Raw genomic sequence first — 21459 nt, 5'->3', positions numbered from 1 at the left:
AGTAGAAGAAGATGGGCACGGATGTTAGCTCAGGGCCAGTCTTCCTCAGCAAAAAGAGGAGGATTGGCGGAAGTTAGTTCAGGGCTAATCTTCCTCAAAAAAAAAAGACCACCTCTCAGTCCTGCCCAAGAATAAAGTGCATTAAATTATGGAATCATAGTAGTATATCCAACAAAGTCAACCATGTGGTATATGGTTGCTGAAATGAAGGCTCCAAAACATAAAATAACTTGCATGTGCTAACAGAACTAGATAATAGCAAAATCAGGATTCAAAACTAGGCCTTTCATCTTTCCTCCAGGACGCTTGGACCAACACTGGGATGTAGGCAGAACTCTGAACTCTAGTCTATGCAAATTTCTTTCCTACCCGTGGATTTTTTACTATAGTAACTGGTGATTGATAACTTCTGCTCTTGTCACGTATACTGTGGTACAGTCTCCCAGCTGTGACTAAAGTAAAACAGTATATGGGAAAACAAGACAATGTGGCAAAGTTTAAGCAAAAGCTTGCCTGAGACTTGAGCCTTTTGTTGCCCTGCGTTAATGGACTTCCAGCTCATGTTAGTTGGCTTAAAGATGGAGGTGCACAGTTGAAAATGAAGGCAAATATTTTTAGCCTAATCACAGGTATGAATGGGATTCCAAATATTTCCTTACATAACCATTCTGGTTTGGATGAGAATACGTTTTCTCCCCCACAACTCCAGCTGCCTTCCCTCTTTGTCGGACCCTGGTTTGTTGAGATCTCAGAGATGTGGAGAAGAGTCTTTGGAAGCCCTGGCACTTAAGTTTGAGTAGAACAGATGCTTATCATGCTTGATCCTCCTAAGCAGTTGCCCTGTGATCTGGACTGATGACATCGTTCCTAGGAGGAGGCCCAGGCTGACTGGGGCTTGATGCCCCTGCATGTGATTGCCACTAATATCCAAATGCTTCCTGCTTTCATCACCTGTCTCCTTCCTGTAACCCCAGAGGGAAAACAAGAGGGAGGATATTTTGAGGTGTGACCTCAGCCATTAGGAACAATCTCGTAATCAGGCCCTTCTGCATATGGCTTGTTGAAGCTGGAGTAGGGCCAGATAATTTCTGCTCTCATGGCTTTATCATGTCAATATCATAATACAGATTATTAGATATAGACTTTATTTTGCTATTAAGGCTTTGAAAATACATATACTGTTTTGAAAGATTAAAACAGTCTACTCTTGCTGAAAAAATAGAAACCTCAAAATAATATAAAATTAAGAAGTTATTTTAGCCTTTGCCACTTGACATTCTCAAACACATTGACTCTATCACATTAAAATAAAAGATCATAGCATTTCTTTCTGGATTATAATAAATACCCAAAATGAAAAGCTACCTAATTTTTCTATTGAACTATAAAAATGGAGCTGGAAGTTTTCTGTCACTTTCCCTTCGTTAATTTTAATGCCCTCAAAATGTATCATTTTGTAAGTTCTTCATGTCTAGCTCTAGTAATAAGTGTTTAAAAACATATCCACGTAGTGCCCATGTCTTGGTTTCTATATCATTCTTCAATCAAAGGAACTAAGGCTCCTTGGAGAAATGGCTGACTCTAGGACTGGGGCAGGAAGTACACAAGAGCAAGCCTGAAGCATCTTGCAGTGGCAGAAAGGAAGAAGTGCTCAAAAAGCCTGCAGTGATGGGAGTATGTCACAGGGACACGAGAACCTACTGGAAGAGCTCCCAATGGCCCAAGCTAGAATAATTCAAACACAAAAATAAAGTAGTATTGGATTATAACCCAAAATGTAAAATAAATATATATACTGATCTAAATATGTGATCATGTAAATAAGTAAATGGAGGAGAATAGACAAACCTTCTGTGCGGAAGATTTCAAAGAATTCGGCATAATTCCTCACTCCTTAATTGCGGATTGCACACAGTGACTTTCTTCCAAGTAGTGCAATATGGAAACGGGGAAAAAGAAGTAAGTGTACAGTGGAGAAGCCTGACAAACACTCCACAGGTTGATCAAGGTTAAAACCAACAGTGATGTATCTCGTTGATATGACATGATGAGAATGGCACTTTACTTCTGGGGTCTTCCTCCCAAAATCCCATAACACCAGTCTAAGCATGAGAAAAACATCAGATGAATCCATATTGAGGGACATTCTCAAGATACCTTACTAGTTCTCCTTAAAATTGTCAAGGTCATCAAAAACCAGAAGAATCTGAGAAATTGTCACAGCCAAGAGGAGCCTATGAAAACATAACAAAGAACTGTAATTTGGTGTCCTGGATGGGATCCTGGCACAGAAAAGGGACATTAGGTAAAAACTAAGGCAATCTGAATAAAGTATGGGTTTTAGTTAATAATAATGTGTCAATATTGGTTCATTAATTATAATAAATGTACTATACTAATGTAAGATGTTAATAAGAAGAAAACTGGGTGTGAGGTATACAAGAATTCTCCCTACCATCCTTGCAACTTCTCGGTAAATCAAAAACTATTCTAAAATAAAACATTTATTAAAAGAAAGCCTATAGTCAGGATTTGGGGAGATTGAGGAAATGTTTCCCTGAACGACTTTATTTCCTTATTGTCTGATGAGTGACTGCCACCAGGGTACTTGTTGGTAAATGTATACTTTCTTCTGCACTTTGTCAGTAGAGTAATAAGTATATAGATACAGTTAATTCTGTGAAAGTCCAAATTAGTAGGGGTATTGGGACAGTCAGGTGTTGCTTAACGACAGGTATACGTTCTGAGAAATGCTTCCTTAGGTAATTTCATCGTCGTGCGAATATTATAGAGTGTACTTACACAAACCTAGATGGTATAACCTACCACATGGCTAGGTTTTATGGCACTAATCTTATGGGACCACTGTCATATATGTGGTCCATCACTGAGCAAAACATTGTTATGCAGCACATGACTGTATATATAGAATATTATTTTGTGTTGCTAATGTCAACTTTATATTATCTATGGGGGAATGATACTTTGCAATTCTTATTGATGCCATCTTGCTGATTATATTTTCTGCCTGTGATAATCAGGGTCTTTATTTACAAGAGATTAACTAGGGCATAAAGAGAAAGGGATTTATTTTTAAGAATACCACGTCTGCCTGTACTCCAAAAAGTTGTGGATTAGCAGATTCGCAGAGGGACTTCAGCTCTGCTTTAAGCTGTTTGGTTGCATAGGTCTGAAACGTGATGTATAGATTGTTCCTCAAATGGAAGATGAGGAACAATCTATACATCATGGAAGAGCTGAGTCAAGGAAAAGGATGGGAAAATTTATAGTCAGAAATTTACAGGATGACTACAAATTCTATGTGAGGTAGAATTAATCCCAGAATATTTATCTTTAATTCAAAAATACAAAAATAATTCTAGAGCCTGTTAACACAAATATGCTAGTTGACAATTAGCTGACTGTTGTCTTTCACTAAAATAATGCTTCATATTATGCTTGGCTTGTTACAAAAAGTAGACAGTTTCTAAGCAAACCACTGTGATTTAATTTGGTCAGAGCTGGAGGTTTTGTTCTAGTCATTAAAATTTCCACCCAACTTAAGTGGGTTATCTGCTCTTGCAAAGTGAAGGAGGAGGGGAGGTCAGCAGTGGTGGAAGGGCTGGAAACTGAGTCATCGTGACTGAATGTGGTGGGAAATTTTGTGCTGCGGTTGCCTCTTTCTGTTGGGCTTCAGTTGGCCTAGAAGTTGCTTCTTTAGGAAGGGGGCCAGAGGAGCACCACATATTCTCTAGCATCTTACTGTCTTCTGAATTAAAAGTCCTAGCAGCTAGAGCTTATGTGGTGTCCGAAGTTAGCTAGGGAGACTTTTGTGTTCTGATAAGGCATCCTGGGTGTTCACTTCTTAGTACCCCAAACAGTAAGGAAATAATGCCTGGATAAAGAAAGGATGTTTACACTGTGATTGCCTCGCCTCTTCTCTTCTCCAGGGCCAACTCTGTAAAAGGCACCTTTCTTTAAGAAGAATGAGTCATTCTATGAAAGGTGCCATCTATGTGACCTCAGTCATCTGTCTTGCAAAGCCCCACTTGGGCTAGGGAGGGGGTGTGCAAACAGTTTTAGTCTTGGGGTTTAAGAACAGGTGAGCTCTCTCTGTGGTATTTCTCCTGAGACAGGCAGCTAGGGAGGATGGGATCCGAAAGGGTTTTCTTATATCTCTGCTTATAGAATAATCTGCAGCTCTGACATCTGGCCCTCACTAGATATTGTTTGGGGTCCTGAGCTCGACTGTTTATTCCTCAGAAATCTGTAAAGCTTCAAGTTAAATTTTATGGTGCTGCTTGTTTTCTTCCAAAAGCGCCATTTGCAGGATAACCTAAAAAACCCAAACCTTGCTGAGGAAGAGTGCTTCTGTATCCAGGCTTTGGCTTGGGACCACCAGGTAAAACTTGGTTTGTCATATTAATTGCTCAAGAAATTCCATCCTCACCCACCAGGCCTCCGTAAGTGGCTCCAGAACTAATGCCTCGCTGCTATAAATATCTGAGGGTGAGTCAGAAGGTGCGTAGGCCATGTGTGCCTGAACCAACTTGTGAGAGAGCAAAGCTTTCTGTCTTCCGGAAAACTCGTAGAAAATGGTGGCGTGATTTCCCAAAGCCATCATCTTCCTTCATTTTATGGTGTACTTCTGTTGGAATACTTTGTTTTCGGTAATTTTTAGTAAAACATAAGAACAGGAAAATAAAATTATTTTAACAAATATTAGATGCCGCTAACAGATCGGGTGGTGTCAGCCCAGCAATGCGATGGTGTAAATTTAAAAATGCTTTATCAGCACTGCCTGGGGCTCAGAACTACATTGCCACCCTAAAGACATCTGTGCTTATTCCAGAATGCCCTCAGATGCAGCTGTTGTGTGGCTACACACCCGTTGTCCGGAGTTTCTGTATTTCCGTGCCAAGCCTTTAGCTGTGGAACCAACCTAACTGGCAAAACAGGAATGTAGCAAATGATCCCTGTGATATGAGTCATATTAACTATTTATATGGCAGAGGTGGCTGAGGTGATACAGGAAGCGCAGGCACGAGGGGCCCTGCTGGAACAAGTCCTATTGAATTAGGTAGACAAACAGAATGTGTAATCTACAACCTGCTCTCAAAGTTCTAAGTTTTTGATTATAATCAAGTCAAACCTTAAAAACTGTCTTGGCTTTAGAGTGACTCCATCAATGCTGCTAGAGTTAGAAAATAACAGATAAAAACCTGAGCCATTGAGGAAGATACATTTTCCTCCTGGAGGAACTAGTAGCTTTGTTCTCTTTTGGGGAAAAAAGAAGTTTTACTTTTCAGTTTAACTCCTCAGGGGACATTCATCCTATCTTTAGCCAGATTCAGCTATTAACATAAAAAAAGAACCAATCAGGGAGACCCATCTTTGTTGTTTTACCAAACTTTACCGTATTAGAAGATATTAGACCTGGAAATCACAAGCACGAAGCTTTCTTAGCATAATTCATTTGCGAGATTTCTGACAGTGTTGGCAAGTTGAGTTGTCTTTTAGGGATTGGCATTAGCCTGTTAATGTCATCACATTAATAAACCACCTGAAAGCAAACTTGTGAAAAATTATTCGCTCTGCTAGATGTCAAATATCAATGTGAATTATGGTGATTTTCTTTAGAGAGCATCAGATAGCTCCACTCAGTGACTCAACAATATTTATTGAGCCTCTGCTGTGCAGCAGGCTAAATACTCGGGATACAAAAATGAGAAAGACATAGTCCCTGCCCTCAGTATGGTTTCAGTCTAGATGTGTGTGTAGAGGAGGCAGACACAAACAGATCATTATCGTACGCTCCCGTAAGTGCAAGATTATTAAAACACTGAGAGCTGAAGCTCAAAGAAAACTTGCTCTTTCTAACTAAATGCCATGGTATAATTTTAAGCAGCTAAAACCCCGTTTTACTTAGACCAGTTGTCCCTTTGTAAGAAAACTGACACATGAAGTGTTTGGCTCATGTGTCAGCTGTCTGTGAACCTTAGCCATTGTGCGCCTTGATTGTCCAAAAGCCCCTGTGGATCAGGGGCCTGTTGACTGGAGCTCACTCACAGGCTCATCCTCAGTAGTTGTGACCACTCCTTGAGGTTGCATACAGCCTGGGGCACTGGAGTCATTTTCTGTTTCCTTGAAGAGATCTTCACTAAAGAAGAGGATTTATGCTAAGCCAAGTATTTTCATAAAGTATCATTTCCCTCCTGCTTTCTTTTATAACGGGTTCATAAACTTTTTTTGTAAAGGGCCAGATGGTAAATACTTTCGGCTTTGCAGGCCATACATTCCCTGTTTCATCTGCTCAACTCTGCCACTGTAGCAGGAAAGCAGCCACAGACAACACATAAACAAATGGGCATGGCTGTGTTCCAGTAAAACTTTATTTGCAAAGCCAGGAGGTGGCCCAGATTTGGCCTGCAGGTGATAGTTTGCTGACCCCTGGCCTACAAGCAACATTTTTTTCAGTGTTGATGAACATTTCAAATTTACTGAAGGGTAGGCTGTAAGGAGTAAGGAGCATTAAACTCGGTGTCAGGAATCCTCCTCTGCACCTTTCATTTGATGCAAGTCAGTCACTTGCCTCAGCTCAGTCCTTCTCCTCAATAAAATAAGGGGATGGACAAAATGACTTTTAAGATGCCTTTGACTGGCGTTCTCTGTTTCTGGAGAGACACAGGGTCTGCTGGGGAAATGCACCATTGATAGGAAATGTAGGGAGATATTTTGCATCCACAGGGATCTGAGTAAGCTGGGGCCACGGACTAAGTCTCACAGAGTGAAATTTAGGAGGGAAATTCTAGCACTTAGGTTTTTAAAAGATCCAGCCACATGCAGACAGGATCGGAGAGTCCCCGGTTAAAGGAGCCTGGGTGAAAGATTTGAGCGGATGTCCAGCTCATTATGAGTCAACGAAGTGGCTGCCCCAGGAGGCAGGATCATTTTAAGCTGCACTGGTGGAGAGAAGTGCCCAGGGGGAGAGAGCAGCAGCCCTTTTGAGTATGGTCATCAATGTGGGACACCACCCCTTCGGTCAGACTTTGACCCCTGGGAGTGCCCAGCGCAGAGGGACCAGGGTGGCCAGGGAATTCCCAACCTTGCCTTGAGAGGAGCTTGAAAGCATGGCCGTGTTCAGGCGTGGAGAAGGGGGCAGGAGGGCAGAGACCAGGGCTACAGAAACTGCTGAACTTAGAGTTTCTACAGAAAAGGACTTTTGGGAAATTTTTGTCTTTAGCATCTAGATTAGTACCCAAAACATAATAGGCACTCAAATCTTTGTTGAAAGAAAGCCTGTAAGTATGTGAAGAACGTTCAAGTGGAAAAAGTATTCTGCTTATTCTTGGCGTCAGGGACCCGACCTCGGACCGTGGGAGGAAGCCCCAGGAAGCGGCCTCGGCCCCCGCATGAGGAGGGCTAGTTCATCCTTGCACCTGGGATGCGCCCGGAGCGCAGCTTTGGGAGTCCCCAGGGCAATCCGAGCATAGTCCCACTGACCCTGGTGGCCACCTGGCAGCCACTTTATGTTCAGCTGCCCCAGAGGGCAGTTCCATCACGTCACCTTAAGGCCTGTTTGACCCTGAGAGTCAGCTAGGTTTGCATTTTTCTGCACACATAGGTTTCCTGTCAGTCTACACTTGTATCTCCCAAAGTGCAGTGTAGACTGGTGCTGTGTCAGATGATTTTAGCTATTACATAGACTGACATTTTTTATTTTAATATTTATGCATTTCTTTTAATGTGTATTAGGAAAAAATTAAGCTAACATTATAATCTCATAAATATTGTGTAAGACAAAGACAAGCAAGTACCTTTAAAGCTGATTTCATGTTTAAAGTTGATTTCATGAAAAATATTAAATAAATAACAGTACATATATGTTCAGATATGGTGAAAATCGAGAAAGTGGTATGTGAATAGCTGAAGTGTGTGCTAAGTAAATTCTGTTAAATTCTCAACTAAGACATATAAAAAACCATTTTTTCTTCCTAGTATCCCAACTCCCTATTCCACCTATCATAGCATCCTTTTCTCTATCACGCAGTCCAATCACTAGACAAGATCAGATAATTTCTTTTTTTTTGGCATTAAAAAAATGCAGTAATGCCCACAGAGTAAATTCCATAAGAGAGAAAAGAAATAGAGTGAACCAAAGAAGTCTTATAAAATCCTACCACCGCGACTCGTCCATTGCTTTCATTCCTCCTTTTGTTTTTGAACGCACATGTAAACTTTTTATCACAGAGTAGATGTCCTTTAGATTTTTCATTTTAAATTTAGCCTAGCAAATGGCTCTTTGGCAGACCCCCGTTTCCTGCATTTTTTGCTCTCACCATTGTTGACCACTTGTCGTTCCTCAAACCTAACACAGTCTTTTCTCACACTTCACTTTGACCCTGATGTCTTCATAAGTAAAATGGAATTTACACCGTAGTTCAGGTGCTAGAGTTTCAGCCTCTTCTCCAAATACCTTCCTTAGGAAGCTTTAGGCGCCCTCATTTTTCTTGTCTATAATTTTCCTTGGTGTTTTATAATTTAAAGTTTTCACTTGAACCCTATCATTCCATTTTTTTGCCTCTGATCTCCCTAGGGGGCCTTGTATTTGTAATATCCTCTCACCAATTCACTAAAGACGCTTTCTTCCCCCATTTAAAAATGTTTCAGAAATCCAGGAGGACTAATATCCCATGGATGTAGGTGGCTGATGCCCTCTGGTTTTACCGTGTTTAATTAAAGCCTTCCCACTGTAGTTCCTTTCCCCATAACCTCGCTCCAGACATTTAAAATATTTACCTTTGGGGCTGGTCCTGTGGCCTAGTGGTTAAGTTCACACACTCTGCTTCGGCGGCCCAGGGTTTCGCTGGTTCGAATCCTGGGCTCGGACATGGCCCCGCTCATCAAGCCATGCTGAGGCTGCATCCCACATGCCACAACTAGAAGGACCCACAACTAAAATATACAACTCCATACCGGGGGGCTTTGGAGAGAGGGAAAAAAAATAGATTGGCAACGGTTGTTAGCTCAGGTGCCCATCTTTAAAATAAATAAATAAATAAAATATTTACCTTTTTATACATATTTATGCAATCAAATTTATTCCCACGCTGCCTGTTTTATCTGTTATCTGATGTGTAGCTTTAGTTTGGGATATACTCCACGTAAATGTCCGTTTCGCTATTCTGGGCCAAGACATGGAGGAGATCAGGAATCATGATCACTCGATCGCTTGATTTGTTTTGGACAGTCCTGGTATGTGGACAATTAGACTTGTAATGAGTGTTCTATAGAAAGTTGAGCTCTGTAGAAAATGTGCCCAGTATATAGAAAAAAAAATAACCAGTTGCACTTTCTGTGGATTTTTAAAGGTTGGATTACAGTGGACCTTCCAGAGAGTTTTTCTTCCTGGTGTCCAGAGAGCTCTTTAACCCATATTATGGCTTATTTGAATATTCAGCCAATGACACGTACACAGTACAAATAAGTCCCATGTCTGCTTTTGTAGACAATCACCATGAATGGTAAGTATTTTTCCCCCAACGCTTTTCTTCAGTTGGTTTTCTGTGATATTAGTTTTTATAGCAACTCACATTTCTTTTAACATTTTTTTCATGGAGAAAATCATATTTTCAGTTAAATACCTCACTGGGCTCTTGTTTTTGTTGTCAACCTTAAATATACAGGCAGTCTTCAGGCTAGGAATAGATTATGTTCCATAAGACCAATTTTAAGTGAGCTGGGTAGCATTCAAAAGGTTTTTCCCATTGAAAGAAAGTTACAGATGATGATGGGTTCCTGGTGAGATGCCTACATCCTTCTCGTCACCTTTGGGCATCTCTGAGCCCTGAGGTAGAGGTGTGGGGGTGAGTAGGGGAAAGTCCTGACCCAGAGGTCAGGCAGCTTCCAGAGTAGCCCTTGGGGAAGTGGCCAACACTGGGGGGAGGGGCAGAGCAGCTGGGACTCCGGCTGAGGAGATGATGGTGTTCTCCCTCCCTTGTGAGAGGGAGGAAGGAGGGGGTGACCTGGGGGAACTGATGCTGAGAGGGAACCCTGGCGGAAGGGCGGGAGTGCAGAGTCACAGCAGTGGCCACCTACCCTGTTGGCCATTTGAAGTTTGTAGCCAGGGATTGCTGTTTTCCTAATTTCTCACACAAAATCAAGGAAAACTGGTATTGGATTCCCATCTGAGGATTATTTATTCTGAAAATCCCAAATTGCACTCTTCCCAAATGTCCTTAAATTTTTTAAAAATCCCTGCATTTATAGACTTTAAATGTTTTTATAACCCCTGTTTGCTTGTTCCTGTTCATTTTCACTGACAATAACAAAAAAAAGAACATGAGTAGGACTCATGGAAAAAGTTTCTTTGAGTCACGAGGTTATATTGGTGGGTGGAGGGCATTCACTTTTAGGGCTTATTCTTCAAATTAACTTCCGTTCTGCTACAATTTGGAGGTCCTCCGAACTGTAGCTATTGCAGTTATGCTAAGAAAAGTGGAAATAAAGAGAAACAAAGCTGCAGGACATTAATCTTGAATTGCCTGCCTAATACTAAAATTACGATTGGGCGGTGTGAACCTCAGTGTGGATTTACCCTTTTGGAAGGCTTCAGGCTTTCAAAGAGTTAGAAACTTGAATACTTTTGAAAGAGAAAATAAGTGTACATCTCAGTCAGCAAAGCCAGTCGTGACAGATGTATTTAATAAAGTTTCCCAGGTGATTCAGAATAGAATTGAGCCTTGAAATTTTAGAGAACCGAATGTCCCATGAGGAAACCCCCCCAAATGTCCACATGCATAATTCTTGGATGGTGACCGTTACCATCAGGAGGGAGGTTTGAGAGAGAATAGGGACAGAAACTTTCTTATTCTCAGATTGGGCTTTTCCTCAAAAGGGAATTGCTAGTGGGTTTGTGTTAGAGAAAGCCTGCTAAGATTCCTGCAAGCAAACTAGAAGGGACAGCACTTCTGTCAACATCTCTCAGAAGTGGTTTGGGGGAATTTCTCAGACATGCTAACAGGGAATTCATGTTGGCCATGGGGGTGCTACATGGTGGACATTATTAACTGGGGTGAAGGTGGAGCGGTATCTAAGTATCAGAGTGGAACAGATTTTTTCAAGAAGTAGATGTGAATATTGGCCTAATGAAGACACAGCCTACACTGCATACAAACTCTCAGGGACCTGGTAGGAATTAATCTTGGATACACTTAGATGGTGAGAGCTGGAAGGCATTCTAGAAAGCAAATAGAACCGTTTGGAAACTGCTCCGTGACGTGTAAGCTTTCTCGTGCTTTTCCTCCACAGGTTCCGGTTCAGTGGCAGGATTCTTGGTCTTGCACTAATACACCAGTATTTGTTGGATGCCTTCTTCACTCGGCCCTTTTATAAGGCTCTTCTCAGAATGTAAGAGTGTTTTTATTGCTTGTGTAATTAGCATGTAAGCGTGAAATATTTCCTTTATTGAGAATGGTCTTTTGTCAGTGTCATTTATCTGCTCACTGTCTCAAGTATGTTGTTATTAAACTTGATAGCGGTTTAGATTTCTGGAACGAATACAATTTCAAATATGGCTACTGTGTTTCTCCTGCTTCTGATCTTTTATTCCTGTCTCATCCGCAAAGTCTTGTTCCACTAGGAATAATTTATTCTCATTTATTGCAACACATGTTTCTTCAAAACAATTGTACTTCAAATACAGCACTGGAATTCCTGTGGTATTAATGCCAATTATTAATAGAATAGTTGTGGGTTAGTCTTGGTGACTCACAGCCCCCTTTTCTTTATGAGATACATTTTATATCTTGCTTTATGCAAACTTTCAGCTGCTTACTCTTGGTTCAAATTTTCATTCTCCTTTGTTTTGTTTTTGTCTTTTGTTTGTTTGTTTGTTACATGTGGGCAGTCCCGTGTTTTTCTTGAGACCTCCCTATATGCAAGACAATTATTTATGAAAATTTGGCATTCACACAACTTTGTCTTCATTGTTATCACAGGGAAAGGTTGTAAGTATTGTAAAACGTGGAGCAAACAGTTTCTGTCCTGTAATCAATAGTCACTTACAAGGCTGAGCAAGAGGAAGGCAACTGTCTGTGGGGGTTGGTAGCTCAAACTTGCAAGGAGAAAGCACAGAATGATTGCTTGGTTCTGTCCAGCTCATTCCCTAACCAAGGCCATGTACCCACGTTCTGTAAAATGGGAGCCCAGACTGCACATGAAAACCAAGCATTTCTAATGGGCTCTGAAGAGGATCCGTAGGAAGACTTTTGCCATCCTTCGTTTTGGGATCTGGGCAGGTGAAGTCCTGGGCAACTGGGCACTGGCCGTCTGCCTTTCCGGTTCTCCTGGGCCCATTTTGTATCTTCCCATTTCATTGCCTTCTGTCTTATCTTCTTTAAGCTTCCTGAAAGAGTAGTCTATACCAACTGTTGACACACCTTGAGCACACTTTAGCCTGGCTTCTTTCCCACCAGTAACCTATGGAAGCTTTTAAAGAATATTTTTCAGTCCTAATCTTAATGGACTATTCTGTTGCTTTTTATACTGCTGACACCCCAACTGCCATCCACTTATCTTGAGTCTTTCCTCCACTGGCATCCATGACACTGAGCTCTCCCAGTTCTCCTGTTACTTTTATGTCTCTTTTGTGGGCTTCTCCTCTGTCTTGCCCTTACACCTCCGTGTTCCGGAAGCTTCCATTCTTGGCCCCCTGCTTTTCTTTCTCTTTATGCTTTCGTGGGGAAATCTCTTCACCTGTCTCGTCTCCTAGTGACTCTCAAACCTGCTCCCTCAGTCTTGATCTCCCTGGAGTTGTAGGCTCACGTGGTCAACATTCCACTGAAGATCTCCCCTTGCGTGTCTCACAGGCACCTCAAAATCAACGTGGTTGAAACAAGTCGTCCATTTCTCCTGACCTAAAAATGTTCCTCCTCCCACGTGCCCAGTCACAGTTCTCAAGTCGCTCTGGTCAGAAATCAGGAGTCACCCTCAAACAGGGATATGTATTTACATACACATGTTCTGCTCTTCCCCACCTCCCCCCATTCCTGTGGTATAGCTCACTCCAAGTCATTTATGGTACGTTTTCCTGCTTAATTCCTTGTGGCCTCAGGAATTTTTTTCAACTTATAGCCCTCGGGACTGGCTTGCAATATGAGTTCATTTGCCATCCCTATTTTAGATATTCCTCTTTATAACACCAAAAAACTATTTACTAATTTGCACGTTTGCCTCCTAAATAATTCGTAAGTCATCTTCTCCCCTCCACCCTTAATAGCTGTGCTCTCATTAAAACTCTTACCTTATTTTGGCCAGATTACTGTAGTGGTCTATTTGTTGGTCCCCACCCTCTAATGATAACCCAGCCTCCCCCATCTTAAGTAATCCTCTACACAGTGACTTCCAGAGAAACAATTTAAAGTCGCATCTCGCATCTGGTCAGGTCATTCCCTGTCTTGAAACCTTTCAGTAGTTCTGCATCACCAAGCTCCTTAGAATGGCATTCAAGGCCTGCTGCCAGCTTCCTTCCCAGTCTCTTCTCTGGACATTCTGCCTTGTGGTTGCCTCTCTGGTCCTGCCCATGTGTTTGGAGTGTCCTGCACACTCTAACCTCTGTGCTTTGTTCATGTCGTCTCTCCTTTTCCCTTCTCTTTTTCTCTTTCTCTTCCTTTTCATCCATTCCCCTTTACCTCTCTAGCTTTGAAACATCCTGCAAAATTTAACGTAGGTATGATCTACTCCCAAAAGCTTTTCCTGAATCTCCAGGTCAAAGTAAACGTTCCCCATGTTTGCCGTGAGAGCTCCCTTTATCTACCATATCTTTTTTTTTTTAATTGGAGTGTAAAAAAGTGCACAAATTCTCTGTGGCCCACCCTAGGCTATCACTTATCACCTTATATTAACTTATCTATTTGTATGCCTGTCTCCCCCGCTAGACCATTAGCTCCTTGAAGGCAGTAACAGTTTATTAAGTAGCTATTAAGATGCCTGGTACATACTTGATGCCTAATAAATGTTTAGACTGAACCAAACAAAATTACCTTGAAAACTGGGCGAATGAGAGGAAATTTCAAAACAACTAAAGCAAATCAATTACTACCTCCTTACAACAGGGCCATATAATAGTAACTCCACCTCATGAAAATCCTTGCTCAACAATGAAAAAAGAGGAGAGAAATATAGAGAAGCCTTATAATCGTGGAGAGATTCTGTGGCTTGCTATTTTCAGAATCACGGAAAGAGTAAGAACCATGAAGAAAAAGGAGATGGATGTGAACGTGGACCACAGAATCTAGTCTTTGGGGAAAAAAACAAAGTTAAAGTACAGTATAGAAACATACAAAGAATTCTAATTAGGAGGACAATATTCTAAAGTAGTATAACAGAGTCAAAGGAATACTACACCCAAGTTGTCAACCTGAGTTCCACTTCCTGCTCTGGCGTTAATCGTGGCTGACTATGCACATGGCAGCCACTCTTTGTACCTCCGGTTCTCTGTCTGTAAAAGAAAGGACAGACTGAGTGATTCCTAAGGCCTTTCTTATACCCAGGATTATTAAATTTTATATCACGTGTCTGAATTATTTCGTTGGTTTGGTTGGTGAATTTGACTAAGAACATTCCATAAATCACTGCCTATTCAGTTGATCTTGTTCTTGTCTTGAATTCTTAGTTTCTTTTCTCATAATTCTGGGTTTTTGCTTACAGCCATGCCTACATATTTGTTTCTATCTGTTTGTCATCTTAGCCTGTGTGACCTGAGTGATCTAGAATACCTTGATGAGGAGTTCCACCAGAGCCTGCAGTGGATGAAAGACAATGATATCCACGACATCCTGGACCTCACATTCACTGTGAATGAAGAAGTTTTCGGGCAGGTCTGTGTGTGTGTGAATAACTGGTGACTAAGTGTGTTAATTGAAGCCTATTGGTTGGTGAAAAATTAATTCAGTGGCTAAGATCAGATGCTTATTTTTTTGTGGCTTGTTGGGTGATTTAAACCCAGGTTTATGTCTGGTTACAATAATCTTGGCTACAAAGGTTATTCTAATACCAACTGCAGATTAAGATGTTCTAATTTACAGATTATGATAACTATTTGTATGTTCTAAGCAATATTCATTTTATATCCAACTAAAATATTCACGTAAGATATTAGAAGGTGCTTTGTATAAAATAGAGTTTTTAAAAGTCCATACTACCCCAGAGTTGAATATTAAATTATTTAATTGGCGTTTGTGCTTTACTCTCATTCATATTTAAGAACTGAAATTGTTTTGAAGCTGAGGGAAAGTAAACAATATTTTGTTAAAGGTCTGAAAACATACTGGTTTTTTTCAAAGTTGGTAGAAGGATTGGTTAAAAGATTTCTTTCAGAAGTTCTGTACTAGTTCATATGTAATATTCTTATTTAGACATTAATATTTGGCTGGTCTTCTGAATCTCGTGTTTTGGAAGAGTTCTCAATTTAACATTCGCTTGAATGTAATTCTGCTTCCTTAAAGTAAATCTTTACTGAAATATTGGCTTCTGTATGTAGTTGATTCTGAAGCCTAGAGGAATTTGTGAAAATGTGTTTTTGTCAAACATTCAAAGAACAGTGGGCCAGAATCTGGAGCCAATTTCTTTTCTTTTAAAAGACTTATTTGTTTGGTTGCGATTGAAAACTTAACCTTCAGCACTTGCAATATATATAGTTTTAACACTGAGGCTTTCAGACATCAGTTCAATGTCTGCTTTTTCCTGAGCGTCGGCGTGTGCCTGGGCTCCATGCTGGCGCTTGCCCCTGTTTGTGGGATGTGTCCGGGCCAGGACATGGCCAGGTAGCCGACCCATTTCGGCTCACTGGTAGCAGTGTTCTTATAACATCGAGAGTATTGCTTTGTGGTCAGCCCTTTTGTTTTTTAATCTCAGATTACTGAGCGAGAATTAAAACCAGGAGGTGCCAATATCCCGGTCACAGAGAAGAACAAGAAGGAGTACATCGAGAGGATGGTGAAGTGGAGGATTGAGAGGGGCGTGGTGCAACAAACGGAGAGCTTAGTGCGCGGCTTCTACGAGGTGCAGACAGGAGTGGGGTTTTGCAGTCTGATATCAGTGATACCACTGTCCATCTTACTGTACTTTCTATGTGTGCAATATTTTCATTTTTCTTATCCTGTGTTTATCCTATCTCTTTCAATTTAAAGACTCCAGTATTTTATCCTGTATGTTTTAAGAACACCAAAAAAGTTCAATGCCCTGTTACAAGAGATCGCTGAAATAAAATGACCTGAATTCAAGTAGCATTTGAGGATTTAATGACCACTAATAACATGTAGGTCATGCATCTTGCTCATGCTTAGATACGGGTAATCACATCTCATGCTTGATATGTGAAATGATCATATCTGTGGGTCAGGATGAACTGTTGCAAGGGTTCCATGTGACTTCTTCTGTAGGAGCACTAGATCTATTTCAAAAGATAGAAAGAGACAGGATTAATCCGTGCTCAATTATAAAACAAAATTCTGTTGAGAAAAATCTCATCAACCTCATACTAAAAATACCTTCCATTAGTAGAGCGCTTCCCGGTCTTTAAAGTGCCCACAGGAAGTACATCCAGAGTGTCGCCAGACCTCCTTGTGCACTCCTTCTCTGGTGAGGCTTAATCGGAGCTGAGATTTCTCCAGGTTCTTAAGCCGTGCCCTGTCCTCTTTTTATTCCACAGGTGGTGGACGCCAGGCTGGTATCTGTTTTTGATGCGAGAGAACTAGAACTGGTCATCGCGGGCACAGCAGAAATAGACCTAAGTGACTGGAGAAACAACACAGAATACAGAGGAGGTGAAATTTGATTTATAGATGGCTGGATTAAAGGGAGGCCAGTGGGTCAGCATGCTGGTCTGCATGCAGGACAGGAAGAAGCGTTTACGCTCTGATCGTAGGTCTGATGCCGTCTCCTTTGAGACCTCAGGCAAGGTACATTCCTTCTCTTCCTACTTACCTCATCTGTCAAGTGGAGGAAGGACTGTTTACACACCATCTGAGGATGTCATACCTCTTTAATTGCTGGTGAAGAAATGTGACCTTAAGAACACTAATTAATTGTTTTATGGTGCTGTCAGTGAAGCACCAAGGAGCTCACATGCAGCTGGTCAAACTCCACCTATTCTACCTTATTCTACCTTGAAGAGGCACACCCGCTGAGCTTCCTGAGGAGCAGACACAGTTTTTCTGCATTTCACTGAACTATTTACCTGTTGTAATTCACAGTTGAAACACATGAATGGAAAAAGACACGATTCTCAAAATTCAAGTGTATTGAACAAACCCTTCTAAATTCAAGCATTAAGCTTGACCGAAAAGGAAATGGCTGTAAGATTAGTTGCAAACTGCACTATAGGACGCTTCACCACATGGGAAGCTTTAGAAGTGGCATTTCTGTAGGTCAGTACAAATTTTCAATTAGTAATTGGGATCGAAGCCAATAAAATTTGATGGATGAATTAATACACTTAGAAAGAAACCTGATGGTAACCCAGAGTTAAAGCTTTAGCCAATAATTTTTAGGAAAGAAAGAATACATTTTCTGAAATGTATTGCAGTGTTATAAACTCTTCAGGGAGTCATGGCAGTTAAGTTGTTTTCTGTTTGGTTTTTTAACTCAATGTGTAAGAGGTTAGCAGTGGTTCTGAACTTGGAGAGTGAAAAATACAAATGTTAAGTCACTGAATTAATCACTTAGCACAATAAACTGAGAGTTGAACACTTCTCCAGTTATTTGTAAACTGAAACGGATTTTTTAAAAAACAGTTTTAAAAGTTTGAAGTAAAAAAATACCTTAACATTTGCTAAATTGCTTCTGTTTTTGCCCATGCCTGGCTCTTCCAGCTCATCACTGTTGCCACGGCTGGCCTTGCTCAGCCATTTTCTCTGAAAGGTGATATTAAATTGCAGTTTCCATTATTAAATGGCAGTTTCCATTGCTGCTAATTCTGAAGTCCAGTTGCTGTAATGTCTTTTCCAATTGGTTCCATGTATAATCCATATATGGCCTGGTTTTTATAACTTTGTTAACCAAATTGTTTTCACAAACTAGAACACAATTTCTCCAGCATGCTACATAACTTACATCTTACCATCAATATTATTAGCTTATACCTTCCCCCGAGGAGATTCTAATAGCAATACCATTAATCAAATCAGCCATTTTTGTATTTACACAGTATAAACTTTTATTCACTGTATATGACTAACCAAGTGCCTATTTCCGTGGTTATTGTAAATTGTATCAAATGAAATCCTCGGGAGGAGACCTCTGGGGGGAGGGCACAGGAAAAGGGCGAGACACCCAGCTGCCATGTTTGCTAAACCCAACTATTGGCACTGAATGAAGGGGCGGCTCTGGTGCCACTTGCCATATGTTCATAGAGCAGCTGTTTATAGAGAATAGATGTGACACATTCACTCCTCCTCCTCCAAAAGGTTTGGCACAAACAGCAAAGGAGAGGCAGAAAAGGGCCGATTCGTAAGTTCAGAAAACTTGAAAGCTATAAAGAGCTAACGTACTTATTTCATAAATAAGGAAGCTGTTTGCTCAGCACCAAATGGCCAGTCTTTGCCAAAGGCGGGACATGGAGCTTCTGCATCACCGTGTCCAGGCTAGCCTTACTTACCCTTTACTTGGATCCCTTTCTTCTCCAAAGGGCACTAACCATCCCTGATCACATGGTGACCAGTAAGGCAGGATTCCCCCCAAATCCTTCAGCCACTGAAACATGTGAGAAAAAATTTGAATTAAAATAATTTCTACCCACCTTCTATTTTGGACTTACTTCTATTGACTCAGAATTAGAGTAGCTTCATGCACATCGAATATGTCAATTAATTGGCTTGAAACCTTAATTATACCTTAATCCTTGCCAGCCTTCTCTCATCTTGATTTTTCTTCATTGAAAGGTTTTGGAATTCACAACTACTGCCTAATCCACCAGTAGGATAATACTGTCAAGATTTTATTAAATGTTACTAAAGCATAGGATAAAATCACATCTAGGTTGATGATTATTTGGGGTTTATTAGTTGAAGGAATTAAAGTAATAAAATTACTTTTCCCTTTTTATTAATAAAATAATCTGACTTTAAAATATGAACATTCTGTGTTGTTTTAAAATAGATTGCAATTATGTATTTATTTGTATAATTGTTTGGTTAATGTGTCTCTGCTTTACCAGAAACCCTGTGAGGGTCTATTTTCTTTGCCGTTGTACCCTCAAGCTGAGCGCAGTGCTTAGCATAGTGGTACTCAAAAGTTATTTCTTAAATGAATGAGTGAAAGAGTTAAGCATTTCTAGTAACAGCGATTATGTTTTTCAGAAATGATATGGTTAAAATAACTCATTTGTTGTTCTTCTCTCCACGAGTCTCATTTACTGACCACTGCATGGAAACAGAGACCTCTTGGTTTCATTTACTGTTGTTTTTGTTTGACTTTTGACACATATGATCCTCTTTACAGTGTTATTCATTAGTCTTAAATTATAAACAACCTTTAAAGAATCTAAGATGATGATTTATGTCTGGGGATCTTTTGTCAGCACGTCATGGTGGCTTAAGATAGAAAAGTCAAAGTAATATGGCCTTTCATGATTGGTTTGTAGGATATCATGACAATCATATTGTAATTCGGTGGTTCTGGGCTGCAGTGGAAAGATTCAACAACGAACAGCGACTACGATTGTTACAGGTAAGATGCCATTAGTAATCTTTTTAATGCATTAATATAATTATTGTTGGAACTGCATATTTTTAGTAATTGCTAAATATACTCAATAAATACATCCCATGTTTATCTGCAAATGTGGTATATACTGTTTCCAGACTCTTCTGATTGCATGGTTCTGTGGCTTCATCACTATGCAGAACATCCCCAACCAAGCCCAAGCATTTCCTTAGAGTTGTGAGGAAGTACCAACTCCAGTCCAAGAATCCCAGGAACAACGTCTGCTTTCAGGGCAGTTGGGTCCCTTCAACAAGAGGTCCCAAGGTCTCTGCAGGCCAGCATCCCTAGCAACAGAAAGAGATGGTCTTCAATCTCATGAGAAGTGACCCAGCTCCTTGATAAAGAATCCTATCTTTTCCTCCATCCAGCTTTCCGCAAATTTGAGATAACAGTGAAGTTCAAGAACACTGTGAAAACTAACTCGTTATTTTCTTGCTGTGTTTCTGGTCACCCAGGGCAATTGCTGGTCCGTTGCAGCTAAAAAATTATCAGACATGAGGAAGCCTTCTGGAGGTTCAAGCAGAGCCTTACAAGTAGACCAGGCTTAACTCCTTTAGATCAAGAATCTGGCCCTCAAATTTGCAGGCCCATAAATTCTTTTCTTTTTTTAATTCACCTTGAGTTGATGGGGGATGGATGCTAGGTAGACTTAGATTAATTGATATATCCACTTTATTAATCTATAATGAGAAATATACATGGTTTAAGCTTCAGAGCTGTCAGCTATACAGGGTGCTCTATCTTCTACAAACTCTCCCCTTCCCCTTTCCCTTTATGATGCACAATCCTTCCTTGGTATTCTCCGGCTCTTTGTCAGAATTCTCGTGTTATGGTTATTCCACATCCATAAGTTTGGTCTTCCGAGCTTTCCCTCCCACGAGCAGCGTGCTGCTCCTCCCCGGGAGCACTGCGCATGGATGACACCGTGCTGTTGTTGGCAGCTGGTCTCCTGGCTTCACCTTCTCCTTCTGTTCTCTTGGGTCGATAGTTTGTCACAGGCACCTCCAGCATTCCCTATGAAGGATTTGCTTCTCTCCGAGGGAGTAACGGCCCAAGAAGATTCTGTGTGGAGAAATGGGGGAAAATCACCGCCCTTCCCAGGTAAAATAGAGAACGTTGCTTTACTGTCACTACAGCGTTCTAGCGGAAACCTTTAACTTTCGTAGATATTGAGTAACTACTGTTTTTATGTTAAAAGTTTGGGAGGGTGGAAAAAGCTTTTAGAATGAATTTATCTCTGACTACCTTTCTAAATGAGAGGGAAAAAAAAAAATGATCTTCCTGGTCATGCTTAAAATACATACATACATATCTTAAAATACAAAATGCAACACAACCAAAGCATTTGTGAGCTTTAGTAAAGCGATGTTGGTCCTCATACTTGTGGCTTCTTATGATTGTGGCTCTAATCTAGATGTTTCCAGAAGCTCTAGTTTTAAGTTTATGTTAATAGATACTTAGAATCCCTTCACTAAAAATTACTGTTCTAAAGAATATCAAATCGTGTGAGTGCTCTCTGCATTGTATTCTCATTCATAATAAGATGATCCATTTCCCTGGAGTGGAAGAAAATTGCTCTACTGCTGCCACTAATAAATGTAAGAGTCTGGTAAGGTAGTATTTGTGAATAAAAAAGTGTTTGGGGTTGAATGGAGATAACTGGAGCTGAAGCAAAAGAAAAGGAGGGAGCAAATG

The 21459-nt window shown here is 40.6% G+C and overlaps 1 protein-coding gene and 1 long non-coding RNA gene across 6 annotated transcripts in view; one reads left to right on the top strand and one right to left on the bottom strand.

The window, feature by feature from the left end:
• The window catches only part of HECW2 (HECT, C2 and WW domain containing E3 ubiquitin protein ligase 2), a 374671-nt gene that overhangs the window by 335999 nt on the left and 17213 nt on the right, over positions 1–21459 (top strand). For all 5 annotated transcript variants that reach the window (XM_023622255.2, XM_070242072.1, XM_070242073.1 and 2 more), the window contains 7 exons: positions 9372–9524; positions 11311–11409; positions 14750–14879; positions 15916–16062; positions 16712–16826; positions 19643–19728; positions 20753–20865. In XM_023622255.2, coding sequence (XP_023478023.1) covers positions 9372–9524; positions 11311–11409; positions 14750–14879; positions 15916–16062; positions 16712–16826; positions 19643–19728; positions 20753–20865 — 843 coding nt within the window. The remainder of the gene's footprint in view (positions 1–9371; positions 9525–11310; positions 11410–14749; positions 14880–15915; positions 16063–16711; positions 16827–19642; positions 19729–20752; positions 20866–21459) is intronic.
• Positions 16285–16716, bottom strand: LOC111768780 (uncharacterized). The gene is made up of 2 exons (XR_002801319.2): positions 16551–16716; positions 16285–16453 (listed from the first exon to the last, which is right to left on the bottom strand). It is a non-coding gene; the product is annotated as an uncharacterized lncRNA (long non-coding RNA).

This window comes from Equus caballus, chromosome 18, assembly GCF_041296265.1.
Source record: "Equus caballus isolate H_3958 breed thoroughbred chromosome 18, TB-T2T, whole genome shotgun sequence".
Taxonomy (NCBI): domain Eukaryota; kingdom Metazoa; phylum Chordata; class Mammalia; order Perissodactyla; family Equidae; genus Equus; species Equus caballus.
The sequence above is the reverse complement of the archived record's forward strand: the minus strand, read 5'-3'. Positions and strand labels throughout refer to the sequence as shown.